The sequence below is a fragment of the Acomys russatus genome, chromosome 23 (assembly GCF_903995435.1).
Source record: "Acomys russatus chromosome 23, mAcoRus1.1, whole genome shotgun sequence".
Taxonomy (NCBI): domain Eukaryota; kingdom Metazoa; phylum Chordata; class Mammalia; order Rodentia; family Muridae; genus Acomys; species Acomys russatus.
In genome coordinates this window covers 11,205,619-11,216,747 of record NC_067159.1, presented here as the reverse complement: position 1 = coordinate 11,216,747, position 11,129 = coordinate 11,205,619, and the positions used below count along the sequence as shown (strand labels likewise).

The 11,129-nt window shown below is 50.0% G+C and overlaps 1 protein-coding gene across 1 annotated transcript; it reads right to left on the bottom strand.

The window, feature by feature from the left end:
- Positions 1-3,681: 3,681 nt before the first annotated feature.
- Psrc1 (proline and serine rich coiled-coil 1) lies at positions 3,682-6,045 on the bottom strand. Its single transcript, XM_051165566.1, has 4 exons — positions 5,271-6,045; positions 4,703-4,820; positions 4,378-4,617; positions 3,682-3,841 (listed from the first exon to the last, which is right to left on the bottom strand). Exons 1-4 carry the CDS (start codon positions 5,880-5,882, stop codon positions 3,744-3,746), a joined length of 1,068 nt encoding a protein of 355 aa, XP_051021523.1. The 5' UTR covers positions 5,883-6,045; the 3' UTR covers positions 3,682-3,743.
- Between the last annotated feature and the right edge of the window lie 5,084 nt (positions 6,046-11,129).

Sequence of the window (11,129 nt, the reverse complement as noted above, 5' to 3'; positions counted from 1 at the left end):
TCCCTATGAAGAGAGAGTTAATATATGTTTTATTTATTTGCTTTTTTGTGTTGGGATGGGTTTGTGTCCGGTCCCAGGGGTTCTGATGTGGCCATCGCAGGCTGGGTGAGTACCTGGCAGCCCTGGATTTGGGGCCTACCCTCCTCCTTCTTGCTCCATGGTTCCCTGCAGTTTTCACCAGCCACTTTTCATTTGAGTTGCCCTTTCCTCTAAGCATGTTTTCCAGACTTGTCACTGACTTCCCTTCTAGAGCAGGTGGCTAGAACAGAGGTTCGGGGCAGGAAAGATATTCCTGTCTCACTTGGAAGGCTGGCCTCTGGCTTCTCTGCCATGGATTCTGCCCCCCTCCCCCTCAGCAATTCCTGTAAAGGGTTAAAAATTTAACTGGATTTTTTTTAAAAAAAAAAAAAACTACTGATGACTTGACTTAAAAAAAAAAATACAAAGATGCTGGATGCTAACTTGATACTAACCATCAGATTGTACAGTTTGATTGTTGCTGTAAATATGGTAGAGTTTTGTTTTTGTTTTTGTTTTTGTTTTTCCCCCATACTACTGAATAAACTAGTTCTGTGCAGGTCCTGTGTCATCATCACTGGCTTCTGTGTAGTAACCTCGATTCTGGAAAACAGAATAATAGGCAGAGCCTTGAACACCCCACGAGGACGGAGAAGCTTGAAGCCATATCAGCACCAGGACGTGGCTGTTTGAGGGAAGATAAGGCGGGCAGGGAGGAAGGTATCTTCCCCCACCCCCCCCCACCCCCCCCCCACACCGGATATAGGACTAGTATGGCTGGAGAAGCTACACAGATCAGATTAGGTCTCAGCCAGAGTCCCAGACAGAAACAAGTTTTCTGGGGCAGAATTCAGTAGATAAGGAGAAATGAGTGGCAGGTGGAAATTGGTGGCCTTTCTCTTTCCCTGCCCCCCCCCCCACGCCCTCCGCCCTGGCTGTCCTGGAACTCATTCTGTAGCCCAAGCTGGCCTCGAACTCAGAGATTCACCTGCCTCTGCCTCCCCAATGTTGGGATTTAAAGGCGTGCGCTGCCACCACATGACTATTGTGGGCCATTTCTTGTCTGTTCTATTGAGGAATGAAGCAGATAGTCATTCTGGGGGATACACCTGTGCTCAGTAACACAGCTTCTAGTTCCACATTTTTGTTTGTGAGAAGTCCACCCAACAAAACAGGACTTACCACGGCTGGGGAGGGTGGGGGGTGGGGGTTAGGGTTGAAATTATCCACAAAACCTGGAACCAGATGAAGCGGCCTAATTTGTCTGAGCCTTAGATCATCTGCCTACAAAATGAGGGCAGCAGTAACAGCATCCGCCTAATTGAGCTCTTAGGAGGATTAAATAACTTAACACATTCAAAGTGCTTAAAACCATTCACAGTGCATAGCAAGAAGACAAAAACAAAAACAAAACAACAACAACAACAAAACCACTGACCTTCTCTGTTGCTTGTGGAGTAGAAGGGGTCCTGGTCGGAGAGAAAATTAGAAATCCAGCCCAAAGGGTAGGAGGCAAGCAGGTAGCTGAGCGGGAAGGGCGGCTGTGGCTAGTAGGCACTACCAAATGGATGCCACTTCAGAGGGGAACATGCCTTGCCAGCTCTAGCCACCAGGTGGCAGCAGCACAAGGGTCTGGCTTTACTTCTTCACCACCCTCAGGGGCTTGGGTCAAAGAAACCCAAACCTAAACCAAACCAAATCAACAACAACAGAACAAAACCCTGCCACCTACTGCCGATGCCTAGGTGTGTGTTGTTAGGCTTGTTGCTACTGCAGACGCCAGTCAGAGCAGGAGGTTGCCAGCAACTCCTGTTCCCCGAGTTCTGTGCAGTGACCTATCCACTCAGATGGAGGCCCAGAATGGAAAACCGGAAAGCAAAGCCTGGAAGACCCCCAGGAAATCGAGGGGACTCAGCTACTTACGGGTTGGTAAGTTAGCCCCTCTCTATGGCCCACCCAGTAGAAGGCCCCCAAAATTTCGCTAGCACAGATCCCTGGCCCAGGCTGTTTGAAAGATGAGATAGGCCTCCTGCCCAATTTCTCCAGAACAAAACATGTGGCAGCTGTGTATATTCTCCCTTCTGCATATCAGCTCTTGGAATTTCAGTGGCTATAGAAGCTGGTGTTCCCCATTTAGGGAAAGGAGAGTGTAGAGACAGCCCCTGCTGTGTGTATCGGCCCCGTGTGCGTGTGCGTACAGATGTGTTATAGGGGAGGAGCACCCGAAGGCCTAAGGCAGCTTACAGGCATGGGTGGAGAGTTGCCAGCAGTACCCCCTTCCTTCCTTCAGTTGCCTTTAGGGAGGTGTCTCCTTCCTAAGGAGCCGATTTAGTTCTGAGAGCAGGAGCCCAAGGCTATAAAACCAGGGAGATCCTAAGCTGGACTTCTTAGGCCCTTAGCGTGTTTTCTACAAGTACCCAACCACCATGTGCTCATTGTAAGCTAGCTCAGTGGTATGAGGGCGCAGTAGGCACTTCTAAATGCTGATGATGCCAGCCCTCAAATTCAGCAGGGGAGCAGGGAGGGGAGGACGGGCAACTCTAAGAATGCTACTAGTGAGTCCTGGCATCTTCTGGCTGAGGCAACCAGGGAAGCTGAAAACGACCTAAGAGCCTCTTTGTCCCCTAAGGGGCTCCACTGTCTTGTCACAGGTAATAGGCAAGTTTAAGTAATGATGGACAATGGACTTAGTTCCTAGCACAACAGCCTCAACACTGGATGAAACTACAGTTAACGCTGATCTGGACAGTCTAACTAAATTGCAGAAAGGAGGCCCCATCCCTGTGGAATGGCATCAAGGGACTAGTCAGCAGGATGAGCTGCAGGGTCACAGCCCAAGGACCCAGTGTAACCCCTCCCTGCCTCAGGGCCATCCCAGCTCTCCTTAGAATTACACAGATGTTTACTTCAATTTTGTTAAAAATCTACTTTCAGATATACAGAAAAAAAAATTTTTTTTTTTTTAAATTTCATTTTATTTTAGTAAAAAAACAAAAAAATATGCAGACTGATGAGTAAGCTTCTCATCGACTGGCCTGGGCGAAGGGTCGCAGAATTCACAGGAAACAAGCTCTTCACAGCTGGTGGCCACCTGGCCTCTCTCCAAACAGGCCGGAATCCGGTGGAGGAAACAATTCAGGAAGACCCATCCTAGAGAGCAGGAAGGCTGGTTCCACAGGCGCTCAAGTGTAAATGGCCAGTGAACCATGGTCTGGGCAGAAAGTCAAGCTCTAGGGCTGACCATAAGATGGGAAGAGACAGACAAGTCACTCGGCCTGCATTCCTCATTTTGTCTGAGAACCTATCCACTGGCAGGTGACCTCTGCTGCTTCTTCCAGGCAGGATGGGGCTAGGATTTGAGTCTCTTCAAGCTCAGCCCACTCCATCCTCTGTAGTCTCTACTCCAGAGATTAGCCCTGGAGGCAACTCTTCTTCCTCTTATGTCTAGGCAGGAATCTGCTGGAGCCAGGGACAGCTGGCAGAGGAGAGTCCAGCCTTTGATGGCTAAGATGGTAGTGGATATCTTCTTGCAGTCCTGATCTTACCTGAAGAGACAGAAGGAGATTGCTTTAGGATGATCATCCCTCTCAAGCCCATCTGGTACCCAGCCAAGTTCACACTCCTCAGGATGGAAAGAGCCCCTCTCTTCCCGACTCCACACTGAACTCAAGGATGCTGTGCACAGCAGCTTGGAAGCCTAGGTGATGAGGGCAGAGGGACCAGTCTTACCTAGTAGGTCCAGAGACTGCAGCTTTCCTGAGGGGCTGTGCCCTGCCCCGAGCGGCACTGGTGGTTGGAAGATTTGTTCGCTGGGAAACAGGAGCTTGATGGGGATTAAACAAGAGATGAGTTAGCGCAGAGCTCTGTTGACCTTATCAAAAGGAAAGACTAGATGAAGGTATGTGCCTCCCTACTGAGGTAAAACCATGAGATACACGGAAAGCAAGACATTTCTTCCTAGGCCCACTTTTCCCACCTGAAAGTGTGTTATAGCTGTTAAGATTAAGCTGGGCCATGGCAGATATCCTTCTACCTAATGTTTTCTGTTTTGTTTTTTGTTTTTGGCTTTTTTGTTTGTTTTGAGACAGGGTCTCTCTACATAGCCATGGTTGTGCTGGAACCCTAGACCAGACTGGCCTTGAATTCACAGAAATCTGTCTGCTTCTGCCTTCCAAGTGCTAGGATTAAGGGCTTTCCCCAGCACACCCAGCTCTAATTTTTCTTTTTCTTTTGAGACATGGTTTTATATAGCTAAGGCTGGCCTTGAACTCCTGGTTCTCCAGAGCCTACCTTGCAAATGTTGAGACTACAGACATGTGCCACCATGCCTGGCCTGACAATATGTCCACTCTTTCTTACCTCTGTGCCCTCCAGCACTTGGAAGCCCTTTCCGAGCTGAGATAGAATCTGGAGATAGCACGCCTTTGCTGGGTGGTACCCGCTGGCTAGTTAGTGGCAATCGGGCAGCGGGCCTGGGGATGGCTGAGGGGGCGGGGAGTCGACCGGAAGATTTAGCTGCTCTCGGTACCCGGGATGAACACTGCGAGTGGCTGGCTGAGGGTTGTGGAGCGAGGACTGGTCTCACGGGGGTGGGTGGGCCTGTGGAGAGGAGTACTCACGGTGAGTCCCACCCCCACTCTTCCCCATACCAGCTTCACCCACATCTCTGCCGCCCGGATCTCACTTGCTGTTGTCCGCGCACTGGGCACACCGGCTTTCCGTCGGGCTGGAAGGGTTGATTGTGCGAGAGGAGAGAGCCCTGGGCTTTTGGATGTGGTGAACAGATTGCGGGTGGGTGATTCCTGAAATAGAGCAAGAAACAAAGAAAGCCTAGAATGGAGACAGTATGTGTTCTGCCTTATGGCATTAAGGAAAAGAGGTAGGAGGTAGGACGTGTCTAGAGCCAGTGAGGAAGACATCAGCTGCCAACAAAATCTGAGAGGGGTGCTTCCTTCCTTTGTTTCTTTTTTGTTTTTTGGTTTGGTTTTTTTTTCCCAGACAGGGTTTCTCTATGTACCCTTGGCTGTCCTGGAACTTGATCTGTAGACTAGGCTGGCCTCAAACTCACAGAGATCCACATGCCTCTGTCTCCCAAGTGCCACCGGGCCCGTCTCAACCAAATTTACTTAATCTTAACAATCCCAGTGGTAGAATACTTTCTCCTCCTGACCAGTGAGGGAAACACTGTATGTCTTCTGTGTCCCCCGCACCTGTAAAGGTACACATGCAATTCAACCTCCCCCCAAACTCACCTTCTTAATGCTGGGGGGCTTCTTCCCAGCTGCCACCCGAATAGCCCTGGCTGACCCCTTTTTATCACCGCTCCGGAGTCCAGTCAGGCTGCTTGGGGATGAGGTGCTCCAAGAGTTCACAGTGGGCAGCAGATCTCGGACAGGGCTGTCCTTCAGGACGAAGGTCTCCCGCCGAGGGCTGGGCTTCCCTCTGGGGCTGGGCCTCCCAGGGCCTGCACCTGCACTGTCCAGATCTTGCAGGGCACACTCCTCTAGCTGAGCTGCCAGGCGGTTGGCTTCATCAAGGATTTCCTCTAACTTTTCTGGGCTGAGCGGGCCCAAGCTGAACCTCACAGCCTGGAGGGCGGGAGCTGCTGCGTTCGGGTTACTCCGGTGGGAAAGGCCCCGTCGAACTGGTTTCTCTGGACTCACCAACACGGTTAGGTCTTCCTCCTCGTGACTGAGGAAACAAATAATGGCACCATGCCGTGCAACAGATGGCAGAAGGCATTCCTGTAGTGGAGTCAGGGATAATCCCAAACCCCGACTCCATTTTGGCCATGAGAATTGATATCTCTGGTTCTGTGAGGCCCAGTTAGCCCTTAGCATCTCCTGTTTTCTTTTCAAGTCCATTCCCCATTTTCTGACACAAGGTCTCAACACTGTGGACCAGAAGATCTCAAATTCCCGCCCCGCCCCCAACTCTCTCGTCTATCCTGGGAGGAAGGGGTCTGCAAAGGCATGCCTCAACATGCCCGATTACAGTTTCCCTTTATTACATTTAGCCCTGAATTTCACTCCAGCTTTTCAATTCTCCTCACCAGCATCCAGAGATGCGTCCTAGAGGCCCGTCTAGGCCTCTGGCAGACAGCTGGCATCAGAGTGCACCATATGCTGCTATATTACCAACCCTGGTTCTAGAAGCCAATAAGGTAGCACTAAAGGGCTACAGCTAAAGATCGGAGGAATAATAAGTAGGACAAAGGGGCTGGTACCTGTCGGATGGGGACAGCCCTCCAAAGTCCAAGGTCTCATCCACAATGAACTTGACATCTGAAGGCACGTAAAGAATAAATACCAGCTATCAGTCCCCGGCAGGCTCTCGGGGCCTCATTCCTCCCTTTATGATTTCCTTACCTTCTTTCAAATCCTCCATGCCCAGCCAGAAGAAGCCAGTCAGCTTAGACCTGAAAGACAACACTGCTACCTCAGGTAGCTATCACCCTGCCCTAGGGCCCCATCTAGACTCGGGGTGCATTATTTCGGGTGGGGAGGCGTGGTGGTGGTAAAGGCAAGAGCCCAGGAACAGCACGGGCTCCTGAAACTAGTCCGTTGTTTTAGGGAAAGGCGCGCGTGCTCCAACACCTGATGAGCCCTGGCCTCTCCTCAGTCAGGCAGTCTCCCTCCTTGCTACTATCTGGGATTTTTCTCCCACAACCCCCACGCCACTTTTCCACATTCCCGCCCCTGTTTCCACTTTCCCCACGCCGACTCACTGTCCAAGCAGGATGCTTTTCTTCTACAACCTCCAAGTTCCCGGGAATACGCTCCCGAAGGGTGGGGCTTCGTTCGAATTTCCTAGGCTCCACCCACTCTTGCTACAAGCGCAGGGCGATTGGTGGGCGCGTGGGGGCGGGGCTGAGGCGGAGCCGCCTGGAAGCTAGTAAAGACTGTTGTCCCTTGGACTAAAGCGCAGTTCCCAAAAAGACATCCTCGCGGGGCTTCCGCGGGGCGGCGGGTGGAGTCCAGAGTGCATGCTCGTTTGTCTGACAGCGCCTCCTTCTGACCGCGAGCCCGAACCTGTGAGGAGAACCGGCCAATCAATGTGGGCTTGGAGCCCCGCCTCTTCCTCTCGCCCCACCTCCTGGATTCCAGGCTCTGTGGCTGGGTTTAATGGCTGGGTTCCTTGCTAGTTTGCTGAGAACACCAAATAGACTGTCTTTTCCAGCTCCCGAGGGCCAAGAATTCTTCACTTAGCATAAGGGCCTCTTCTTTGAAATACCTGATATTATTTTTCCTCCCTACTTTCAACCCCAAAACGATGAGTATGAACAGCTATTTAAGAATTTAAATTAATAATGAAGAAATTGTACTTCCAGGCACACAGTAAGACTTTGCTAAGAAAGTACTTAATAAGTGTCAAATTCATCAATAATAATAACAATAATGATAATGATACAGGATTTCAAGGTAGTGCTCCTTAATGCAGAAGGATTAACCTATCACTAGAGATCTTGTTCGTATGAAGATTTTATTCCTTTGCCAGGATGTTGGAAATGTGTGAACTTTAATGGTGGGCCTGTGACTAGTTCAGCAAATAGCAGAGGCGCAGGTCTGACTGATCCTTAGGCCACAGACACTGTGGATATCCCACCACCTTCTACCCTAGGCCTGCTTCCGGCGGAGGGAAGCCTCTGCTGTTGTGTATGTTGGTGCCTGGTGCCTCTCTCCTCCATTAATAAGCCTGTGCACGCGCATGCGCGCGCGCATGCCCACCATCTGTTTCTTTTCCCCTTAATTTTTTGTTTGTTGTTTTCTGAGACAGACTCTAAATTCACCATATAGCCAGGGATGACCTTGAACTCCTGTTCTCTTACCTCTACCTCCCAAGTGTTGGAATTAAAGGCACCCTCTAAGCCAGACTGCAACCATCTTCAGGTGTTCTCTCTTGTGCAGGCTTTGGAAAGACCATCACAGCTGGGCCAGTGGACTTGCTTACCTTTCCTCACAGAAGGAAGAGGTGGGGCCGGGATGTCATGGGGTCTTCACCTGATAGTGTGGCTGTCCCTCTCAACCAGCTGTATGCAATTCTGTCCTAATTGCACGGGGTTGGTGGGGGAAGGGGGAGGGAGCTGTGGGCTATAAGTGGGTAGAGGCGAGGGGAGGAGTTTTTCCTGGCAGCCGTGGGGAAGTCATCAGCTCTGCTGGATTCAGACCCTCCAGCGTGAGTGGCTGCTTTCTGGCCACTCTGCTGCCTCTGACGGTCACTCACTGCTCTGTAAGTAAGCCTGTTAAGTTCACTGTTTCGCCCGGATACATTTCGGTGGACTCCTACTGTTGTTTGTCGTTGGGGCCTTAAGAGAAGGGGTGCACATTGTTTATATATTCCCCAGGTTAGAAATTTTAGCAACAGCCACCAAACCTGGCTCTCTCCTACAACCTCAAACGGGTGTTCCATAGGACATTAGGCTTGCTGATTGTTTTCTCAACCTCCCCAAGGCTGGTGCGGAAGCCGTAACGGTTTAGTTGGGTCAGGTGCTGATGTTAGATGTACAGGTGGGTAGCAGCTCATGGAAGCTTAATTCTCACAGACTTGGCCTCAAAGTGAACGTGGATCTCTTTGGATTCTTCTCAGCCAATCCACATCCGTTTCCCTCTCAAAAAAAAAAAAAAAAAAAAAAAAAATGTGGCGTAATACCCCCCCACCCCCCCACCCGCCGGAAATATTTTCTCTTTTAAGCCCATGTTTCCAACCCAGACTCTCTGGGTGACATAGATGACTGAAACCAGGAAAGGTCTGCAGCTGAACCCCAGCTCTGACTCTTTCCATACCATGACTTGGGGCCTTGTGGACTTAACTTTCTCGTTGTAACATGAAGGTTAAAAGAGAGACGTCACTTTGGTTCTGGATGCATAGAAGGCTATTTCTGCACAGGTGCTCTCACTGTCTCTGTCTCTCTGTGTCTGTCTGTCTCTCTCCGTCTCTTACCCACCCTCCCTCCCTCCCTCCCTCCCATTGCCCTGCCCCCCCCCCCCACTCTTGCTCAGTCTAGCTTTTCACTAAGGTTCTTGGAACCTGGGCCACCACAGGGTCAGAAGGCAGCTTCAGGCACCAGCAGTGTCCCATGAACTTATAAGAACCCTTGTCCCTCTGTTGGCGCTCTCCAGGCTTGACTCTCACTACTGTTTATCTGCGGTGCAATCTTAGATTGACATACTTCTCTAGGGCCTCACAGGAAGATGCGCTTTGCTGCGGCAGCAGGGCTTTAATGCTGAGGGAACCAAGACAGCTGCTGAAATGCAATGCTCTACCACTGAGCTACAACTCTGTCATGTAACACAGAAGCCTCAGGAGCCTTGGTTATCAGTTATGTAATGGCTTAGGAGCTGGGTAGTGCATGCCTGCCATCCCTGCAAGGTAGGAGAATTTTGAGAGTCTCTCTCTCTCTCTCTGTTTTGTTGTTCTTGTTATTTTGTTTTTCAAGACAGGGTTTCTCTGTGTAGCCTCGGATATCCTGGACTCACTTTGTAGACTAGGCTGGCCTCGAACTCACAGAGATGCACCTGCCTCTGCCTACTGAGTGCTGAGGTTAGAGGCATGTGCCACCACCACCTGGCTTGATTTGAGAATCTTTAAAATTTTTTCCATCTTTATTTTATATGTATATGTAATTGCTTGCATGTATGTGTGTACATCACATGTATGTGCCTGTTCCTGCAGAGGCTAGGACACTTATCCACCTGGAACTGGAGTTCCAGGTGGTTGTGAGCCATCACGTGGGTGTTGGGAACTGAACACAGGCTCACCGAAAGAGCATCAGGTGTCCTTGACTACTGAGCTGTTCTCCTCCAGGCCTGAGTTTGTGGCTCTTGATGAGATGACTACAATGGACATACAGGAATGGGAGGGACTATCATCCTCGTTTACAGATTCCATCACTGAGTGTCCTCAATATAGGACTTGTTATAAGTATGCAAACAAATAGAAGGAAGAGAAACAACACCCCAGAGCTCAGGTCTTGGGGCTTCACCTTTAATTATAGGTAGGACTGTGTTGTGCTATTGCTGCTTTGTAGTGAGTGTGGATCCTGTCACACCGGCTTACAAAGCAAAGCCAGTGGGGGAAGACAGCAAGTCCTCTTCATCTTTTTCCAGCGCCTCATGCTGTGTAGCATTGAATTCAGTCCTCTGTGAAGAGGCCGGGGGGGGGGGGGGGGGGCGGCGGTGGCTGACTTTGTAGACTGCTTGCCTTGCTTGCATGAAGTCCTGAATTTAATCTCCAGAATTCCATAAAACATGGCACAGGCCTATTATCCCAGCCCTCAGGAAGTGGAGGCAGGAGCATCAGAAATTCCAGGGCACCATTGGTTTACATATGGAGTTCAAGGGCAGGCTGGAATATACAAAACCCTGTCTCAAGAAGAAGCCAGTAGCCAGGAGTGGTGGTGCACGCCCTTAATCCCAGCACTCTGGGAGGCAGAGGCAGGAGTTCGAGGCCAGCCTGGTTGTCCAGGACAACCTTATCTGGATGGGGTTGGGGGGAGCCAGTGCAGGGAGCAGGGAAGAAGAACACACTTCTCTGAGAGAGAATGTGCTGGATGAAACAGAACAGAAGCAAAGGTTGCATCTTAGGGTTCTGGAACCATCTAGCCTGGCTGCAACCTTAATAAGTTTTCTCCTTGTAGAAAGGCTCAGAAAGGGGCTGGAGAGATGGCTCAGAGGCTAAGAGCACTGGCTGCTCTTCCAGGCGTCCTGAGTTCAATTCTCAGCAATCACATGGTGGCTCACAACCATCTGTACTGGGATCTGATGCCCTCTTCTGGCATGCAGGTGTAAGTGCAGATAGAGCACTCATACATAAAATAAGTAAATTAAAAAAAAAAAAAGAAAGAAAGAAAGAAAGAAAGAAAAGAGGCATAGAGAGATGGCTCAGAGGTTAAGAGTACCATCTGCTCTTCCAAAGGTCCCGAGTTTAATTCCCAGCAACAACATGGTGGCTCACGACCACCTATAATGAAATCTGGTTCCTTCTTGTGCAGGCTGGCACACACTGTGCGTAGAATACTGTATAAATAATAAGTAGATCTTAAAAAGAAAAGAAAGGCTCAGAAAGAGGACATTTTAAGAATTGAGAATCTATACTTTATTTAGTCTAGGCCA